Source organism: Carcharhinus amblyrhynchos, chromosome 10 (assembly GCF_965287045.1).
Source record: "Carcharhinus amblyrhynchos chromosome 10, sCarAmb.v2.hapA, whole genome shotgun sequence".
Classification (NCBI taxonomy): Eukaryota; Metazoa; Chordata; class Chondrichthyes; order Carcharhiniformes; family Carcharhinidae; genus Carcharhinus; species Carcharhinus amblyrhynchos.
In genome coordinates, this window is record NC_137333.1 from 79,244,720 (window position 1) to 79,267,219 (window position 22,500).

Here is a 22,500-nt window from a genome sequence, read left to right on the forward strand (position 1 = left end):
TGTTCATTTATCATGCATAATGGGCTGGGGACTGTGTCAGATCTTTGCCAGTATAGGAGATAGTAAAGGCACGGAGCTCATTATGCAGCACAGCAGTGACTGACTATTGGGAAGATGTTCCAGGGATTAGATGGGCAAGGGGTAAGTGCACAGACAGAAATGCTCAATTATCACTCATATCTTTTCAGTTATTGAACAGATACGATCAAGAAGCCTGTGAAGTTTGTGCTTATCTGACGAGCTGTGAGGCAGGAGAGATGACACCATGTCAATGTGCAGCCCCACAAGTAGGAGCAGGGGTTGCAAAACGTACTCAGCTGCCAGAGACTGCAGCACAGGGAGTGGTCGCTTCGAGGTGACATCACTGGGCCAGATTCTACTAATGGCAGATAACATACCGCAAGGTGAGAACAAGCGCAGGAGGGTACTGCAGGTGTCCAGGCACATTATCACTCACCTTTGCCAAGTTCTGCACAAGTTGGCGCCGCCTGCCCTCAAAAGCTACCCAATACCTGTTGCCCCGATTTAATTTGTCACATTTATTAGCATACAGTGAATAGTATTGTTTCTTGCATGCGATACAAAGCATACCATTCATAGAGGAGATGAGAATGCATTGTTAGTCATAGCTAGGTGTAGAGAAAGATCAACTTAATGCAAGGTAGGTCCATTCAAGTCTGATGGCAGCTGGGAAGAAGCTGTTCTTAAGTTAGTTGGTACGTGACTACAGACATTTGTATCTTTTTCCCAATGGAAGAAGGTGGGACAGAGAATGTCCAGGGTGAGTGGGATCCTTAATTATGCTGGCTGCTTTGCCGAGGTAGTGGGAAGTGTAGTCAGAGTCAATGGATGGGAGGCTGGTTTGCTTGATGGATTGGGCTACATTCACAACCTTTTGTACTTCCTTGCGGTCTTGGGCAGAGCAGGAGCCTTACCAAGCTGTCATACAACCGGAAAGAAAGCTTTCTACGGTGCATCTGTAAAAGTTGAAGAGAGTCATAGCTGACCTGTCAAATTTCCTTAGTTTTTTAAAAAGTAGAGGTGTTGGTGGGCTCTCTCAACTATAATGTCAACATGGGAGAACCAGGACAGGCTGTTGGCAATCTGGACACTTAAAAACTTGAAGTTCTCCACCATTTCTACTTTGTTCCTGTTGATGTAGACAGGGACATGTTCTCCACTATGCTTCTTGAAGTTGATAACAATCTTCTTCATTTTGTTGACATTGAGAGAGATATTATTGTCGCTGCACCAGTTCATCAGATTCTCTACCTCATTCCTGTACTCTGTCTCGTCATTGTTTGCCATCCAACCCACTACGATGGTGTTGTCAGCAAACGTAGAAATTGAGTTGGAGGGGAATTTGGCCAGTCATAGGTGTACAAGGAGCATAGTAGGGGGCTGAGAGCACATCCTTGTGGGGCACTGGTGCTGAGGATGATCATGGAGGAGGTGTTGTTGCCTATCCTTACTGATTGTGGTCTGAGGGTTAGGAAGTTCAGGATCCAGTAGCAGAGCTGCCATATGTTTTTATGCAAATGACTCCTTACAGAGCTCTGTTGGTTACCTTTGTGGCATCTCCCAGGTCTCAGCACACAAGTGCATTTGGGAAGTCACTAATGTGGCCTTCACAAGGACACTTAACTACATTAATTGTGACTGGGACAATACTCGCCAGGATGCTAGATCCATGAAGTTTGCCTGCATAGCTGGCTTTCCACAAGTCCAGGGAGCCATGGACTGCATGCATGTGGCTCTCCATTCCTTAAGACATCAAGGTTTGCCATCATAAACCATAATGGCTTCCACTCCGTGAACGTCCAGTCATCTGTGAGCATGCCAAATACATCCTGCAGATGTGTTTCAGGTTCCCAGGAAGCATCCACGACAGCTGCTTCCTAGGCTGCTCGAAAACACCAGAGGTATGTGAGGGAACTCAGCAGCTACAGGGATGGCTCTTTGAGGACAAGGTGTACTCCCTCAGGCTGATGATGCCTCTGCAAAAGCCAGAATGCAGCAGAGACCTGTTACAATGAGGTTCATGCTGCTACTTGTGCTTTGGCACAGGAGATGATCGGCATCCTGAACATTTGGTTCCAGTGCCTGGACTGGTCAGGTGAAGCCCTTCAGTTTAGCCCCCAGAAGACTTCATGCAACATAGTGGTGTGGTGCACCCTCCACATCCTGGCACTGCAATGGGCCAAGGAGATGAACCAAGACACATATCTCCTCTGTGAGGTTGTCGTGGAGGGCACTGAGGGGGAGCTCCAGACAGAGGCAGACGAAGGTTGTTCAGCGATGGCAAAGGCCCAAATGGGGAGGATAGCTCAGCATGCCTTGATTGCTTCTCACTTCAATAATGACCAGGCATATGTGTGCACGGAGATCACATCATGGGGGATGGCAGCACAATCACAGCCTTGATATTGCTTCTGCCTGGGAAAGGTTCAGTTGCCCATGGTCCTTATGATGCAGGAGAACAGAATATTGCTCCTCAAAGATCGACTGCTAGTGTCAGACTCCTGCTTGGCTAAGACAGCTCATGAACTCCCAAAAGGGTAGCAGGAATCACTCACATTACTTGGTCCTGTCAACGTGAAGAGAGGCCAACTAATCAGCTGACATATTTGCACAGAGGGGATGGAAGTGGTGGCATTAGAGGGAATCCAGCCTTTACACTACAGGTAGCAGGGCATGTTGCAAGTAAATGGCAGGGGGGAGGCAAAAAGAGAGAGTGAAACAAGTGATTTTTAATACATAACATTGGTGCACACACACTGTCATAAGTGGTCAAGATGTAAAAGTGCCCAACACCATCCATGTCCATGATGTGATGGCATGATTTCTCTACCCTTCCTAATCCTGCCCTTATGTTGGTATCTCCACTCAGCTGTAGATCCTGGTGCAATATCATGCTGTCTGCAGTGCCCTGTTGTGACCTTGGTGGGCATTTCCTGGAGGATTGAGATGTTGAGAACCCCAACCTGCTTTCAGGCATCATGGGTGTAATCGAGCTGTAGCTGTGTCGTGTTATGAGAAGGAAGAGGCGAGTCAGAGGGGCTGGATACCCCCAGATCCCTTGAATGGAAGGCTAAGGACTATGCATCAGTTGATCTTATTCTCTGTGGGTGCTCAAGGGCCCCTGGGTTCCTTCATGGGCTGGAGGTTCAGCTGGAGGCCAGTCAAGGTGAAGAGCTTCTACAGGTATATTAAGAGCAAAAGGATAGTAAGAGATAAAATTGATCCTCTTGACGATCAGAGCGGTCGGCTATGAATGGAACCGAAAGAAATGGGTGAGATATTAAATGGTTTTTTTGCATCCGTATTTACTAAGGAAACTGGCATGGAATTTATGGAAATAAGGCAAACAAGTAGGGAGGTCATGGAACCTATACAGATTAAAGGGGAGGAGGTGCTTGCTATCTTGAGGCAAACCAGAGTAGATAAATCCCCAGGACCGGACAGGGTATTCCCTCAGCCCTTGAAATTGCAGGGGCCCTGGCAGATATATTTAAAATGTCGGTATCCACGGGTGAGGTGCTGGATTGGAGAATAGCTCATGTTGTTCCGTTATTTAAAAAAGGCTCAAAAAGTAATCTGGGAAATTATAGGCCAGTAAATTTGACATCAGTAGTAGGTAAATTATTGGAAGGAGTACTAAGAGATAGGATCTACTAATACTTGGATAGACAGAGACTTATTAGGAAGAGTCAACACGGCTTTGTGCGTGGTAGGTCATGTTTGACCAAGCTTTTCGAGGACGTTACCAGGAAAGTGAATGAAGGAAAAGCAGTGGATGTTGTCTACATGGACTTCAGTAAGGCCTTTGACAAGGTCCTGCATGTGAGGTTATTTAGGAAGGTTCAGTCGCTAGGTATACATGGAAAGGTAGTAAATTGGATTAGACATTGGTAGTGGAGGGTTGCTTCTCTGAGTGGAGGCCTGTGACTAGTGGTGTGCCACAGGGATCAGTGCTGGGTCCATTGCTGTTTGTCATCTATATCAATGATCTGGATGATAATGTGGTAATTAGATCAACAAATTTGCTGACGATACAAAGATTGGAGGTGTAGTGGACAGTGAGGAAGGTTTTCAAAGCTTGCAGAGGGATTTGGACCAGCTAGAAAAATGGGCTGAAAAATGGCAGATGGAGTTTAATGCAGACAAGAGTTGAGGTATTGCACTTTGGAAGGACAAACCAAGGTAGAACATACAAGGTAAATGGTAGGACACTGAAGAGTGTAGTAGAACAGAGGGATGTGGGAATACAGATACATAATTCCTTTAAAGTGGCGTCACAGGTAGATAAGGTCGTAAAGAGTGCTTTTGGTACACTGGCGTTTATAAATCAAAGTATTCAGTATAAGAGTTGGAATGTTATGGTGAGGTTGTCTAAGACATTGGTGAGGCTGAATTTAGAGTATTATGTGCAGTTTTGGTCCCCTAATTACAGGAAGGAAATTAATACAGTTGAAAGAGTGAAGAGAAGGTTTACAAGAATGTTGCTGAGACTTGAGAAACTGAGTTACAGAGAAAGGTTGAATTGGTTAGGACTTTATTCCCTGGAGTGTAGAAGAATGAGGGGAGATTTGAAAGAGGTGTATAAAATTATGATGGGTATAGATAGAGTGAACGTAAGCAGGCTTTTTCCACTGAGGCTAGGGGAGAAAAAAACTAGAGGACATGGGTTAAGGGTGAAAAGTTTAAAGGGAATATTGGAGTGGGGGGGGCTTCACACAAGAGAGTGGTGGGACTGTGGAATAAGCTGCCAAATGAAGTGGTAAATGCAGGCTCACTTTTAACATTTAAGGAAAACTTGGATAGGTACATGGATGAGAGGGTGTGGAGGGATATGGTCCAGGTGCAGGTCAGTGGGACTACGCACAAAAATGGTTCGGCACAGTCAAGAAGGGCCAAACGACTTGTTTCTGTGCTAGAATGTTCTATGGAGTAAGATTCATAAGCCCCACTATCTTCGGATATTGGCACTCAAGGATACCCACAAATGCCTCACCATGCAGTTCATGCCCTGAAACTTGGCATTCATGCCCTTTGGCACTGACATTCCCTCCTATGGCGTAAACCATCCTGCACCAAGGTCTCCACTGCAGACGCTACCCTCAGTGTTGGCCTAGTTGCCTCACAGTGCCAGCATAAGGCTTGGACATAAGGCATTGGGCGTACTACAATTGGCCTTGCAATCCAAGGCATGTAGCTGACATCCCTTCCCGATGTTCGTGACACTGCCTTTATAACTCCAGCAGTTGAAGGAAGACAAGTCTAGGGGTACATAATCTGACTGGGGCTCGGCAAAGTCCTGGCCTCCAGCAGTTCTCAGAGCGCCAGACCCTGGAACATCCTTGCCTCTTCCTGCTGTGGATCATCAGAAGTGAGGTGCTCACTCCTGAGTGGCCCAGAAGCCTACCTACTAATTATTCCCACTTGTTACATATTGACTGGGAATTACAGCAAAAAAAAAGTAATGAGATGCCACACTCATGTGTTTTAACACAATGCAGGGTCATTAAGGAGATGTTGCTTGTTCCAAGTCCAAGATCGAACAGCCTCAAAAGCCTGCAAACCCCTCTGCTTACGTTACCACAGGTCACCAGACGTTATACCAGAAGAGATGCAACCACTTTAAATACATAACTTCCCACCCCATTTTCTTCTTTAGTCCTCAAACAACAACCTTTCTTAATGTTTCAATAACAGACCCAATAAACAGTGGGTGTATTATTTCGGATCATGGTTTTCCATATCTAATTGATAAGACAACCACATCTTTTGGGTTGTACTCAATGCTCTGGAATTTGGCTATTTGAGATCTTTGAAGTCTCCTCACTTCCTGTTTGTAATTCTTCCATGTGAAACTATTTCAGTGTCACTTTCCGTTTGCGTTGAAGATTCTTTAGAAACAGAATCTGGATTTGTCTTTGTGGTTAGTCTCTGTTCAGAGGTATCACTACTTTGCACTTCTGATGCAAGTACTTCTTGTGAAGTACTTCTTGGGTGGCACAGTAGCACAGTGGTTAACGCTGCTGCTTCACAGCTCCAGGGACCCGAGTTCAATTCCCAGCTTGGGTCACTGAGTGGAGTTTGCACATTCTCTTGTGTCTGCGTGGGTTTCCTCCGGATGCTCCTGTTTCCTCCCACAGTCCAAAGATGTGCAGGTTAGGTTGATTGGCCATGCTAAACTTGCTCTTAGTGTCCTGAGTTGCATAGGTTAGAGGGATTAGTGGGTAAATATATAGAAATATGGGGGTAGGGCCTGGGTGGGATTGTAGTCGGTGCAGACTCGATGGGCTGAATGGCCTCTTTCTGTACTGTAGGGACTTTATGATCTTCTATGATAAGCTTCAGTGATTTCAGTTCATGAGGCTAGTATCTGGTCAGTATGTCGTGGCCAAACTCTCTCATCATCCACTGGTACTGTTAAGATATTGGATGCATTTTTGCCAGGATAATGGCAGGTACCCATTTTTCATTTGTAGTGTAGCTTCTTTCTCTTTGAGTAAATGATCTTACAGGGTTCTGTTCTCATGGCAATCTGTGCTTTTTGTCATCATTCGACAATTTCTGAAATATCAGGTGGCATCAAATGGTCAAACTTTGCACTTCGGTCAATGTTTCTTTTCGGACCATAGCCATAACATTCCCTATTACTGGATTGAAGTCAATAAAAGGTAGTGGAATCTTATAATCCAAATATAATGAAGCTTCTTTTTCCAGCTGAGCATAATTCGTTCCTGCGTTACTAAGTGTTTGTGAAGCAATGGTCATCAGTCACTCTTCTCCCAAGTGCATGTTGTGTGAGATGACTGTGCTTACCCTGTAGGGTAATGTGTTACAGTTTGTATCTTGGGACTGAAGTGGACCAATAGCTCTGACGTTTGATCCACCTTTTACCTCTTTACACATCATTTCACATTCTTTTGTCCAGTGCCATGCCTGTTTGACACATAGCAATGTAATGTCTTCAATAGCATTGCTAAATTTGGAACAAATTTACCATAATGATGCATCAATCCTGGAAGTGATCTCAGTTGCAACACATTTTGAGGACATCATTTTTTTCAGTTACTTATGAAAGCCATCTTTATCAATGATGTGCCCCAAGTAGTTTATGCATGAATTAAAAAATCTGCACTTTTCCATTTTGACTGAGATTTTGTTTTTGCAGATGGTCCGATGTAGTTTCCAAGATCCTCAAGTGCTTTTGTTCACTTCAACCTGCGATAAGTATATCATCTAGATAACACTGTACACCATTTAGCCTGCTCAGAAGATGATCCATGGATCTCTGAAACAGAGCAGGTGTGGATGTTATCCCAAATGGCAGTCTCTGGTATCGAAACAGACTTCTGTGTGTTCTGCTGGTGAATAATGGATGAGAACTTGCAGCCACATTCATGTGCAAGTACACTTGTGACAAATCCATATTTGATGAATTTCTGGCCTCCAGCAAACATGTCTTCAATCAGCAGCAGTGGTTATTGATCAGTGCACAATACCGGGTTAATCATCACCTTGAAATGGCTTTTGGTCTGTTGGCATATGGTACAGTTCTGGCTGAGGCATTTTGAAGTACTGTTTAGCTTAATTTAGAGTTGGACTTCAATTCCTGTCATTGAGCCCCACTAAGTTCTCAAACACACTTTGGTACTTTTCCAGAAGTTATTCTAAGTCAGACCCGTTGATTTTCAGATCCCCAGCTGAATTTAATTTTTTTCTAACAGTGCTCTACTGAATAAAGCAGGAAAGTTTCCACAGACAACATGGAGGGGTGACTCCACTGTTTGTCTAATCACTTCCATTTTTACCCTCATGGATCTTTTTAGCGGTATGATCTCCTCTGCATACACTCGCAGGATAATACTTAATGGTTTCAATGGCAAATATTTTAACTTCTGCCAAGAGATTGTCTCAGATATCAATGATACTGCAGCCCCAGTATCCACTTCCATTTTGATTTAGTTTACTATCAGGTTTTGGGAATACCCAAAATGCTGAGAATTGCCATGTATTGATAAGGCACTCTTCTACTGTATCACCTTCACCTGTCATTTTATAGATTTTGCTTGCAGGCTTCGATGTGTTCTTTTTCTTCACACATTTTTGGTGTAAAGGAAGTTTGCTTATCCAGCATGCTTTGGCAATATGGCCTTTTAAACCACAATTCTTACATTTGTTTCCCTCCTTCAGCGTTCATCAAGAGTGTCCAACTCGTGCACGGTGAAATGCTTGTTGTTTTACAGATTTCTGGTGGCCTCCAATTGATGGATCTTCACCACAGCTGTGAGACAAGACGTCTGTGAGGCCTCTTTAGCAGTCAGGTCCATTGACACTGCAATGTCTCCTGCTGATTTAGAGTCAGTGTTCTTTCAGTGAGTGGCTTTCTCCATATAGCTTCATTCCAGAGTCCATATACCAACTGACTGGGAAGAATATCATCAAAATTTGCAGTACTTAGCTAGCCTTCGTAAGGTCACCACAATCTGTGAAATGCTTTCACCTTCCTCCTGGATTCAGCAGTGGACTGTAAATCTTTCTGCAAGGACGTGTGGTATTGGTGAGAAATGCTCTTCCAAGACCTTGTTCAGTTCATCATAGGTTTTAACTCCAGGTTTTGCTGGGTGGACTAGACTTTATAATAACAAAGGTTTTAATGTCCCATCAAACTGAGGAACATTACAACCTTTAGGTCATCATGTACTTGGTTTGCTTAGAATATTTCTTCATACAAGTTCAAGACCCTCAATCTTCATTAAATATATCCATGGCATTACTTTTTCCCGCCACCTTTGGTTACTGACTCGCAGGTTTTGTACTTTCTTCAATTTCCTCCTCTTCCTCATACATAAAATCACTCTATGTAACAATTTTCTTTTGCGTTCTGCCCCAAGTAATAGCATCTTTAAAATCTCACAAACTTTCTTTTTCCACCTCAGAGTCTCATTTCCCACAGCACATTTCTTTATTTAATGGTAAGTAAATTTAGCATTCATTCCTTGCTTACTCAAGAAACTTTCTTTTTCTAAACCTTTTTGTAGTGCATCCGAGGTTTCTTTTCCTTGTCTTCAATCATCTATTTGATCCAAGGGCTTTATTTTTCCTTCTTCAAATCCAGTTGAAATTGTTCTTTTCCATAGCTCTCGTTGCAAGTTTCTTCTTTGTTAGGAATTGACCAGGAATTACAGCAAAGAGAAAGGTAATGAGTTGCCACATTTGTGGGTTTAACTCAAACGCGATGCAGCTTTATTTCAGAGGTGTGGTTCCAGATCCAAGATAGAAGAGCCTCAAAAGCTTGCAAATCCCTCTGCTTATGCCATGTGACATTATACCAAAGATGCAACCACTTCAAATCCATAACACTACCAAAGTGCGTATCTGCACTAGTGGAGGGTGTGGTTGATAGCAGTGATGCCTCTTCTATGCAAACATCCAAAAACTTGCCGTCAGAACTACCCTCCTCAATGGTCTCCAGTGCCTACTGAAAGATGGGCTGGCCTGCTCGGCTGAAGGCCTGCAGGGAAGGGAGATGGCATTACGGCACAGCAGGGTCAGAAGCATAGGAGAAACAGGACCTACATGAGGCTGGCGAGATAGATGCAGGAGAAGTTTTGTATCTCCTGGCAAGTTCTAGGACTCTGTCCTCAAATGGAGTGAGGATTTTTAGCTCCTCTTATGCCCTTCTTTCTATTGTGAGCCAGTTTGTCCTGCAAGGAGACAGATGGGGCAAGTGTAAACAGAATGCATGTTGGATCAGATATTAAGGATCCTTTGCATGTGTGGTTGGTCACTGGGAACTGGAATATGATGAGGAGCCACAGGGGAGACAAGAAAGACACTGAGGTGGCAGTGGGTGAACTCCTGTCTAAGTGATGGATGTGTGACTGCGTAGGTGTTGAGAAATGGGAAGAGTGGCTGCATGAAGCAGGCCACTCGTCACCTTTCTGCACTGGATTCCTGTCCACTTACACAATGAGCTTGCACTTACCGGTGCTGCCAATGCCTGCCATGCCAGGTTGTGGACCTTGCTCATTCGTCTTCTGTGCAGTTGAGAGTAAAGGAGGTCCCACATCTGCTCCACCTCGTCCAGCATTCTGATCACTGCTCCCTTAGAGAACCTTGTAGTTGTCTTTCTCACAGTCGTCCTCCTGATAGGACCCGGAGCAGGTGTTGGGCAGTGCTGGAAAGGCATTTATTTGGAGTGTTCCCTGAATGAAGAGCTCAAGTGATACCAGGATGAATTGGAGACAAACGGAGACACCCTCCCCACCAAGTATCTAAAGATAGGTGAGGTATATCTCCACCTTTCCCTCACTCGAAATGACACATAACCAACATAATAGAAAATACTGCCCAATGGATGAGAAGGCACAAGTTTTAACAAAGAAAGATCCTATGGAATATGTCTTTAACAGAACTGCTATGATTTAAAAGCTTTCCATTTCTGGTTTATCTTTCCACCTGTGTATTGCAGCATGTCTGACATGCATGCTTGCTTTAAAAAAACATGTATGCTACGCACAGCAATCTTAGAAACAGATCCAATTTTTTCAATAGCTTATTGCAAGCGTTTCTTCAGTTATCACTTGCGGCACATGGAAGTTTATTTTCAAGTCATGTCAGAAATATTTAATAAGGAAATAATTCCAATTTAAAAAGAAAACTGAAACTTACTTTTCCAGTTCCAGAACATTAAATTTCCACCAGGTTTCTGGCTCTCGAAAACTCACTCTGTAACATCGTTCCACAGCCTGTGCAGAGTAACAGTCATTAGCACCACAATTAAGCATTTCATCGATGAATAATTGTTTGGGCACAGCAATTCCAGATTCAAACATATTTTATCAACTGAATGGTTTGAATGGCAACTGCATTGAAGCTAAAACTGAAAGATTCTGGAGTTTTATTTACCACATAAAAAGTCACCTTAATTAAATGAATACAAATCATTTGAACTGACAAACTCCAACCAACGAAAGCTGAAGCTGGTGCAGATACTTCACACTACTTCCATCTATGAATCAGTTACAAGGTACATGTAGTGTAAGTAAACCTTAACATGCAAGCATTTAAACATGTAAACTATTTAGAAGATGCTTCCTTTCTTTAAAAGTGCTCATTTGATTTCAATGAAGAGACAATAGTCACCTCTTTCTAGCACATTTCAAAAGTACACATATAACTTACCATTTGTACATATGGTTTCATTTCCCAAGCCTGGATATTTGTATTATCTATTATTATAGGTGACCTGCCTTCATCCATCGACTGTTTAGCTGTTAAAGGAGGATATGATCACATTCAGTGTTGTGTCCAAAATACAATTTACTTACAACTCTGTTGTGGATTTCTATTTATGTAAAACACAATCTCTAATGCACTAAAACACTTCTGTTTCTCCCTACTGACAGTAAAAAGTCTGACAACACCAGGTTTAAGTCCAACCGATTTACATCGGTTGGACTTAAACCTGGTGTTGTCAGACTTTTTACTGTGTTTACCCCAGTCCAACACCGGCATATCCACATCATCTCCCTATTGACACTACTTTCTCACGTTTGTGGTACTTACCAATATTTCCATACTGCCATACAATAATATTTTATCATCTACTGTGCATTTTTCATCCAACAACCCATGATTGTTTCTTCACACAAATTCTGAACTTTAAATTTAGTTAGGAAGCATATGAATCAAGTTATTGTCCATATTTCAGATTTGCTGTCAACTTAATTCAGATCTTTGCCAAGTTTCACCCTACATTATACATTTGCCATGCTAAATCATCTGCTTGGGGATCTCCATACTTCCCTGGTAGCTCTGCAACAATAAATCATAAGTGATTGCCCCTAGCTGGGTGCTCAAAACACATTGAGGACTTCGCACAACCATCTCATGCACCACTTAATTTGGGAATTCTCTGACCAACACAGAAGAAACTTCATGTCCACGGCCTGTTCACATGCAGACCTACATAGATGGAAGAAGCTGTTAGGTCACACCTAGAAGGAGAAAATAAAAGGTAAATACCTCATCCTTCATTATTAACTATTCAAAATTTAATACAGGTTGCAGCCCAGTAATTCAGATATCTCAAGATGGAATCAAGGGCATCTATTCCACACATCTAACAATTCTTTATTATTCTTTGCCTCCAAGAGGCTAAAAATGACCCGGGTGTGAAGAATAGCAACAATTTTTCATCCTGGCAAATAGGGTAGCGTTTATTTTAATAAATAAGTAATCCAAAGGACTTGATGAATAATCTGGAAACCAGAGTTCAATTCCCCTATGGCAGTTTGGGAATTTAAATTCAGTTAATTAAATAAATCTGGAATAAAAAGCCAGTTATCAACAAGTTGAACGTGAAACTACCAGATTATTGGTTCACTCAGCAATGGAAATTGTTGTCCTTATCTGGTCTCGTTGATACTTTAGGCCAGACCCGCAGGAGTGCATTTGACTGCAACAGAAATGACTATGCAAGCTATCAGTTGCATTAAGAACAGTTATGATGTACCGCAACAATTTAAGAAGGTTGCTCGCGATCATAACCTTCAACGGTAATAAACACTGGTCTTGTGGCATCACCCACATCCCATGAGTGGACAAATTTTAAAAACTGTGCCTTATTAAAGCCTTCGTGCATCAATCCAGTGCACCTTGTGTTCCAGAAATATTTCCCTCAAAGTTGATGATACTGCATGATATTTCAACTGCTCCCTCTACTAATATCACGTCAGTGAACAGGAGGGACAGGGTAGCAAAATTGAACGGACCTCAGTTTGTGGAAGTAGGGTCAAAGGAGGTGGGGATGGATCATATGGTCAAGGTGAGGTCAGAGAGAGATGAAACTAGAAAAAAAACTAGGGCTGGGGTTTAAAACTCAGGTTTTTAAGATTAAGAGGTTTGGTAGTGATCAAGAAGACACCCCTCCCTGACGTACTCAATGCATTCTATGCCCATTTTGAGCATGAGATCAGCGAGAGCACAGCCCCCACCTCAGAAGCCTCGGATCAATCTATATCCAAGGTCACCATTACAGATGTGAGAGCAGCCCTCTCAAAGATCAATCCATGGAAAACGACTGGCTCGGATGGTGTACATGACGTGGAGATGCCGGCATTGGACTGGGGTAAACACAGTAAGAAGTCTCACAACACCAGGTTAAAGTCCAATAGGTTTATTTGGTAACAAACGCCACTAGCTTTCGGAGCGCTGCTCCTTCGTCGAGTGAGTGGGGTGTTTTGATCACAAACAGTGCATAAAAAGGCACACACTCAGTTTACAGAATACTGATTAGAATGTGAGTCTTTACAGCTAGTCAAGTCTTAAAGGTGCAGACAATGTGAGTGGAGATAGCATTAAGCATGGGTTAAAAGAGGCGTGCACTGTCTTCAGACAGGACAGTAAGTGAAATGTTGCAAGCCCAGGCAAGTCATGGGGGTTACAAATAGTGTGACATGAGTCCAAGATCCTGGTTGAGGCCATCCTCACACGTGCGGACCTGTGCTGTCTTATGCCATGAATGATGCCTTGGAGAACGTTTATCAAAGATCAGAGGCCGAATGCCCATGCCCCTAGATGAGAACTCAGATCCTGCACTGATCAGCTGGCATAGGTATTCGTAGGTATCTTCAACCTGTCTTTACAACAATCTGAGATCCCTATCTGTTTCAAGAGGACGACCATCACCCAAGTACCAAAGAAAAGTAAAGCAGCATGCCTTAATGATTATCCTCTTCTGCTCTGATATCCATCATTATGAAGTGCTGCAAAAAGCATGGATGAATCAATTCCGGCCTCAGATTGTCTGGATCCACTACAATTCACCTACCGCTGCAATAGGTCCACAGCAGACACCATCTCTCTGGCCCTGCATTCAACACTGGAACACCTAGATACCGATGTCAGATTCCTATTCATCGACTACAGTTCAGCCTTCAACACCATTATTCCTATGAAACCCATCTCCAGGCTTAGTGGCCTGGGGCTCAGCTCCTCCCTCTGCAACTGGATTCTGAACGTTTTAACCCACGGACTGCAATCAATAGGCAACAACACCTCCTCCACAATCATCCTCAACACCAGTGCATCACAAGGCTGTGTTCTCAGCCTCCTACTATACTCCTTATACATCTAAGACGTGGCCAAATTTCCTCTAACTCGATTTTTAAGTTTGCTGACGCCACCACCATAGTGGGTCGGATCTCAAACAATGACGAGACCGAGCACAGGAAAGAGACAGAGAATCTGGTGAGCTGCTGCAATGACAATCTCTCTCTCGATGTTAACAAAACGATGGAGCTAGTCACCGACTTCAGGGAGTGTAGTGGAGGACATGCCTATCTACATTAATGGGAATGAAGCAGAAATGATGGAAGGCATCAAGTTTTTAGGTGTTCAGATCACCAACAACATATCCTGATTCCCACATGCCAACACCATAGTTAAAAAAGCCCACCAATGGGGCAGCACAGTAGCACACTGGTTAGCACCGCTGCTTCACAGCGCCAGGGACCTGGGTTCGATTCCCGGCTTGGGTGATTGTGCAAACTCCACAGAGACATTCTCCCCGTGTCTGCATGGGTTTCTTCCAGATGCTCCGGTTTCCTCCCACATTCTGTTGGTTAGGTGCATTGACCTGAACAGGCGCCGACTGTGGCGACTAGGGGAATTTCACAGTAACTTCATTGCAGTGTTAACGTAAGCCTTACTTGTGACTAATAAATAAACAACTTTATTTTTACAATGCCTCAATTTTCCCAGAAAACTAAAGAAATTTGGTATATCCACTACAACACTCACCAACTTTTACAGATGCACCATAGAAAGCATTCTTTCTAGTTGTATCACAGCTTGGTATGGCTCCTGCTCTAAGATTGCAGGAAACTATGAAGGGTTGTGAACAAATCCCAGTCCATCGCTCAAAGCAGCCTCCCACCCATTGAACCTGTCTATACTTCCTGCTGCCCAGGAAAAGCAGCAACCATAATTACAGACCCCACACACCCCGGACATTCTCTTTTCCACCTTCTTCTGTTGGGAAAAAAATACAAAAATCTGAGGACATGTACCAACGGACTCAAAAACTGCTGTCATCAGACTTTTGAATGCACCTACCTTGCATTATGTTCTCTAAATGCTAGCTATAACCATAACACTACATTCTGCACTCTGTCCTTTCCTTCTCTGTGAATGGTTTGTTTCGTCTGTATAGCGTGCAAGAAATAATACTTTTCACTGTATACTAATACCTATGACAATAATAAATCAAATTTTAAAATAAAATCAAAATAAGAGTCAATTTCCTCTTGCTGAGTAGTCAGTGGCAAGAGTGAGTAATCATTATCAGATTATGGAAGGTGATCAATGAAAAAGAAATTGATTTATACAAAAAAGACATCTATAGAGCTAATCATCTGAATTGTTGTATTCGTCGTTGAGATCGGAAGGCAAGAAGGATGATTAGCTAAATGTCACCTTGACTCTTTTGTTTTCATTTTATTTAGTTGTTAACTGTTCTCTACCTTTTACCTCTTTATTGTCTTTCTATATTTTCCCTTCCCCCACACTCTCCCCCCCTTTACTTTTCTCTCTCTTTGCTTCCCTTTTCCCCTTTGTTCTCAATTTTACTTCTCTCCCACCCATCTCCACACCCCCCTGCCCCACACACACACACCTTCATCTGTCACAGCTTACCCTTTGATTTCAGCGTATCTGCCATCTGGCCTTTTAGCTTTGACAAAGGTCATCTGGACTTGAAACATCAGCTCTTTTCTCTCCTTACAGACGCTGTCAGACCTGCTGAGATTTTCCAGCATTTTCTGTTCTGGTTTCAGATTCCAGCACCTGCAGTAATTTGCTTTTAACTCTGAGACAGTGCAAAGTCTCAAACATACTTATCACACCAGCCCTTGTCAATTTACACCAGGCTTCAAAATCCTCAGCCATAAATCTTTCTATGGCCTCCATTTTATCCCTCAAATCATGTCAGCCAAACCTTTAAATGTCACATTGTGCAGAGAGATTTGCTCAGAAATTCCTGAATTTTTACAATTATAATTTATGTCAAATTATTATTTTTTTTAAGAATACCTCTTCTTTCTGACATTTATGCTTGATACCCACTATGACAGTGGCAAAGAAACACACAATATTTCATGACGTGTAAGCCACTAGGGGCACATTTTTAAAAAATGTTTTTAATCGAACGTGGGTGTCGCAAGCTAGGCCAGTATTAATTGCCCTCGAGAAAGCGGTGGTGTACCATCTTCTTGAACCACTTCCAAGTGGTGTAGGTACTCTGAAAAATGGTCAAGGTGATAAAGGTCATAGACTGGGAGGGTGCTGTCAAAGGAACCTCGGCAACAATCCCACCCAGGCCCTACTTACCCTGTTAATCCTGCTAACATATATATCCCGGGATACGAAGGGGCAATTTAGCAGGACCAATCAACCTAACCCGCACATCTTTGGACTATGGGAGAAAACTGGAGCACCCAGAGAAAATGCAAACTCCATGCAGACAGTGACCCAAGCCGGGAATCGAACCCTGGTCCTTGGAGCTGTGAGGCAGCAGTGCAAACCATTGTGCCACAGTGCCGTCCTAAATCTATCAGAAAAAAGTACATTTATTCCATGAACACTGAAATTTTCTATTACTGTAAACCTCACTGGTTTAAACGTTACTTCTCAATCTACTGATAAATTATGGGAACTTTTAAATGCTTACTTTTTTATTTTATGGCCATGCATTTTTATCTTATCAAGTTTTAAAGGACTCAGACTACAGCTATTTATGACTCATGTGTCTCAAGCTATGTTTTCCCCATTCAGAACTATTCCATAAAGCATGAAAGTTTATCTTTCATTATCCATGAAACTGGCTGTTCAGCTTATAGATACACCTATTGCAGATTTTCCAATCAGATGTACCAAAACAAAAACAAAGTTCAAACAGGGGTATCCAGAGTGACAATGAACAAAACACAATTCATACCTCTGTTCTGATTCCACTCATGCGCTTCTCCAAGGAAACTGGGGTCAAACCAGTAAACTCCATTCTGACAGAAATAATCATCTGTGCTTAACACCACACCATTAGGATTTTGACCTAACAGCAATCTGCAAACAGAAATACTCAAGAATGATTACACTGCCAATTGAATTATTTCTGAAAAAAAAAACAGATAGCACTTTTAATCAGTAACCTTAACCCATCAAAAAGATTTTTTTTTACAAAAAGCTTCATCTTTTGCAACATAGTAATGTGGGAGACCAATTATGAATGTATTCACATCATGTCAAAACATCTTAGCAAAAATTATGGTTTAATATAGTTCAGAGCAATGCATGTAATTACCAACATTATCTCAGAATACAGAACCTGTTTCTTCAATCCTAAAAGTTATCTAGCAAAGTGACTTTTTTTTTAAGCAAATTAAATCTAGACAAGTATGTTACAAAATGTGAATGCCATCTACTTCATTTGTTGTCTTACTCAGTCTCAAGCATCGTTGCTCAGTACCAATCATACTTATATTTTTAGTTACTTACAGGTTTCCACAGATGGTAATAAAAAATATCCAACGTAAAGTAACCAACTCAGAATATATATTTTCTTCATATTTTTTGACAATTGTAATGCCAACACCAAGTTCCATTCTGACTGAAACAACAATTAGTCCACTAGTAAATTAGTACAGGGATAATTTTAGCGTATTCCTTCCAAATCCAATCTTCTTAAAAATGAGAAACAAGGACCTCACAATCCAAGATATAGAGACAATCCAGCATTACAACAAATAGCATTAACAAAAATAAATCAATTTTGCTCAAAAACAGACAAGCGTATATTCTCTGGTTTTTCTGACAAGCCAGAAGTCAGACTGTTTGAGGGCAGGAGTACCATAGCATATATTAACCTACTGCCAAGGTGAAGTAACTGCCCTTTAAAAGAGATACCAGCCACTTACGCTTACTTGGTTGAAAAACTTTGCATATTGGAAGGTGCTATTCAATTCCAGACCAGAGGTTGCAAGCACAGGTCAGAAGCAACGAAAATTGTTACATACAAAATAGCATCAGGAGTGTACCACACATATTGAGAGATATGGAAACTAAGTTGAAAAGCAGAAAAATGTGGGAGGGTGAACAACATTTGCAAATACATGCACCAAATCACACTGAGTTCAACTTGCAAAATGGTAATCAAAGCTCAATTAATTCATAAGAGTCCTACAGCGCAGAAGGAGGCCATCAGCCCATCAAGTCTACAATCACACCCAGGCCCTCATCCCATGTATTTACCTTAGCTAGTACCCCCGACAGAGAGATAGTTTAATTTTGCCAGTCTACCTAACTGCACATCTTTGGACTGTGGAAAGAAACTGGAGCACCCGGAGGAAATCCACGCAGATGTGGGACGAACATGCAGACTCCACACAGACAGTGACCCAAGCCAGGAATCAAACCCAGGTCCCTGGCGCTGTGAGGCAGCAGTGCTAACTACTGTGCCACTGTACAACCCACAGTTACTGAAACAATTTTTGAGATAAATTCATGGAAAAAGGTAAAAGTTAGCAGAACTAGACTCCTATTTCAATCTGTCAGATTTGTGATTTCTGCATTAAGTTTATTTCTCCAGATTAAAAAGGTAACAATTAAATGAATAACGCGCAAAATCAACCAATCGTTCTGCAGCATGTGTTCAATCAAATTGAAAATCCAAACGCTCACAAACCACAAGAACATTGCAGTTATGTCAGCCCACCACATGCTAACCTACAATTTATACACAATGGGAAATCATAAACTTTCAGTCTATGTCACCATTTTGAAGCCAATAACAGTATGATAGATGTTGGTCAAATCCAAGATCTTGAACAAAGCTGAAATAGAGTCATGGAGGTTTACAGCATAGAAATAGGCCCTTCAGCCCAACTTGTCTTTGCTGCATTTGGTCCATATCTTTGGTTTTTAAAAGACAAAATGGTACCCACATCTTCTACTACCTTTGGCAGCTTGTTCCAGACACTCACCACCCTCCGATTGAAAGAAATGCTGCTCTGGACCTTTTTGTATCTTTCCCCTCTCACCTGAAATCTATGTCCTCTAGTTTTAGATCCTCCTACCTTTGGGAAAAGATATTGACTATCTAGCTGATCTATGTCCCTCATTATTTTATGGGCCTCAATAAGACCATCCCTAAGTCTCCTAAGCTCCAGAGAAGAAAATCCCAGTCTATCCAGCCTCTCCTTATAACTCAATCCATCAAGTCCCGGTAGCGTCCGAGTAAGTCTTTTTGACACTTTGACTAGTTTAACAATAACCTTTCTATAAGAGGGTGATCAGAACTATATGCAGTATTTCAAATGTGGCTGAATCAATGTAGAAATCAAGAAATAGAATCATAGAAACCCTACAGTACAGAAAGAGGCCATTCAGCCCATCGAGCCTACACCAACCACAATCCCACCCAGGCCCTACCCCCATATCCCTACATATTTCCCCATTAGTCTCTCTATCCTACACATTTCAAGACATTAAGGGCAATATTTTTTGAGCTTGGCCAATCAACCTAACCCACACATTTTTGGACGGTGGGAGGAAATCGGAGCACCCAGAGGAAACCCACGCAGACACAAGGAGAACATGCAAACTCCACACAGACAGTGACCCAAGCCGGGAATCGAACCCAGGTCCCTGGAGCTGTAAAGCAGCAGTGCTAACCACTGTGCTATCATGCTGCCCATGTCTTGTACAACTTCAACAAGAAGTCCCAAATCCTGTGTTCAATGTTCTGAGCAATGAAACCAAGCAGGCTGAATGCCTTCTTCACCACTCTGACCATCGTGACTCCACTTTCAAAGAGCTACGAACCTGTATCCCTAGATCTCTTTGTTCTAAAACTCTCCCCAATGCCCTAACATTAACTGAGTATGTCCTGCCCGGTTCGATCTACCAAAATGCATCATCTCACGTTTATTTAAACTAAACTCCATCTGCCATTCATCAGCCCACTGGCCTAATTGATCAAGATCCCATTGCAATCCGAGATAACCTTCTTCACTGTCCACAATGCCACCAATCTTGGTGTCAACTGCAAATTTACTAACCGTGCCCACTAAATTCTCATCCAAACCATTAATATAAATGACAAATAACAGTGGACCCCACACCGATCCCTGAGGCACACCGCTGGTCACAGACTTCCAGTTTGAAAAACAACCCTCCAAAACCACCCTCCGCCTTCTGTCATTAAGCTAATTTTGTATCCACCCTGGATCCCATGAAATTTAACCTTATACAACCTATCATTTGGTACCTTGTCAAAGGTCTTAGTAAAGTCCATATAGACAACATCAACTGCACTGCCTTCACCTACATTCTTGGTTACCCCTTCAAAAAACTCAGTCAAATTTGTGAGACATGATTTTCCACTCACAAAGCCATGCTGACTGTCCCTAATCAGTCCTGCCACTCTAAATGCCTGTACATCCTGTCTCTCAGAATACCTTCGAACAGCATAGCCACTACAGATTTTAGGTTCACATAAAAATATTAATGAAGTTATTCAATCAAAAACAATTTCATTGATAAAATCAAATTCTTGTGAGTAAAATAAGACATCAACGATTTTACCAGACTAGGGAACTATATCGACAGATACTTTCCATCCCATGATGGCAACGGTTTAAAACTAATCTGATTTAGTTTATCTTGTATATTTATTGATGGATTCCCTAGGCAGGTTATTAAAAAAATTGATATTCTCCCAACATCAAATGATAGCTTTTTACACATTCCTTGCTTTGGCCCAAGTTCTCAGTAGCTTGTATTGCGATGGTACTGTGCTATTTTGACATATTTTATGTATAAAGTGGAGTTGCTTTAAGAGGCAGTGTTTTGTTACAGGAGTCAATTGGTCTGAAGAATATACAGTACATGCTAAGAATGCAGATTAATAACTGATTTGTTAGGAATATGTTACTTTGAAAAATTAATGGATCTTTTATTTATTTAGGCTCCCCTGGATTTTAGATTAGATATGCAGATTCATGTAAGATTTTGATTAGGTTGATTGGCAAGGACAAAGATTAATGGGAGGAGCTAAGCTTGCAGGAAAATAAGTTTCATTTTCATTTTAAAATATAAGCAGTTGCTGTCTGGACTTGTTGAAAGAAACAGGTATCCCTGTCTCTCTTGCTCTCTCTCCAGAGGTTTTCTGAAAGCTCCAAGACTATTAGCCTAAATGACAAGCAAGTTTGCCTGTGTTTTGCTGATTATAATGGGTTTGAGTCTTTCAGGGAAACATTGCTTGATTGGACTTCAGTGATAAATTAGCAGTTAACAATTGTATCTGGTCATGTTTATGTATTGTACAATTGTTAAAGATTAAGCTACTTAATTTGTTATAATGAAACTGCGTTGTTAAATAAAGTTTGTTTTGATAAAAACTTCCCAGTGTGTCAGTAGCATCATGCCTGGAGTGAAATATCTTACCTTCATAATAATGCCAAAATAGAAAATTGGGGTCTAGTTTAGTTCATAAAACTACATTAAAAAAAACTCTTTTTAACTTCACCCAACTGATAAGGGACAGCTTGGGAAAAGATTAGTTTTCAACCAAATATAACTTATTATGCATGGGACTTAAGGTTGAGGGACAACATACTGCCGACTTGTCTGGATGACTGTAGCGCAACACCATCTAGAGCAAATCAACCATTCACGACTTTAAACATCGATTCCCTTCAGTATCTGTGTAGTGGAAGCAGTGTACACAATATGCATACTCCTTTGAAAGCAACTTCCAAACCTGTTACTGCCACCATCCAGAACAAGGGCAGTAAGAACCAGTACTAGTAGAAGATAACACCCACTCAGGGTCGAGGTTTCAACCACAGCGTACTTGTGTGCCTTACCAGGTCTAATGCTCTGTAGGGAAGGGAACCTGCCATGTTTACCTGGTCTGGGCAGATGTGACTCCAAGCCTACAGCAATGTGGTGGACTCTCTGAGATAGCCTAACAAGTCACTCAGTTCAAGGGCAATTAGGGACGGGCAAAAAATGCTGGCATTGGCAGTGATGCCCACATCTCATGAAAGAACAAAATGTCCCAGAAGGTAGCGGAATCTGAATGCAGGATTTGCTTCCTTTTCTTTCACTCTGCCTCATCATTAAGATGCTGTGGGTCAAAACTTGATGGGTTAGCCGTTATCATTTTGAACGATTGGCAGCAAGCATCTTCCAATCATTAATGTTGATGCTGCTATGCTTCAAGGAGTGTCTGAAGAATTTTCTTTGTCCTCCCTTTGAACACTGGCCATCTAAGGGTTGAGAATTGATTTTGCAGGACTTTTGCCTGAACGCCTTTGGAGCTGCCTTCAAGAAAGACACTAGCGGTTTTTTTTACGGTTCCCTCCTTGCATCCTGAGGATGCAGTGGAGCCATTTCTGATGGAATTTCTCAAGCCTCTTAAGT

The 22,500-nt window shown here is 42.0% G+C and overlaps 1 protein-coding gene across 3 annotated transcripts in view; it reads right to left on the bottom strand.

Annotated features, from left to right (window-relative positions):
- Positions 1 to 22,500, bottom strand: part of LOC145349102 (NEDD4-binding protein 2-like 2) — a 41,830-nt gene that overhangs the window by 11,220 nt on the left and 8,110 nt on the right. For all 3 annotated transcript variants that reach the window (XM_080197448.1, XM_080197449.1, XM_080197446.1), the window contains exons 3-5: positions 17,015 to 17,139; positions 11,200 to 11,288; positions 10,687 to 10,763 (exon numbers count right to left, since the gene is read on the bottom strand). In XM_080197448.1, coding sequence (XP_080053574.1) covers positions 10,687 to 10,763; positions 11,200 to 11,288; positions 17,015 to 17,139 — 291 coding nt within the window. The remainder of the gene's footprint in view (positions 1 to 10,686; positions 10,764 to 11,199; positions 11,289 to 17,014; positions 17,140 to 22,500) is intronic.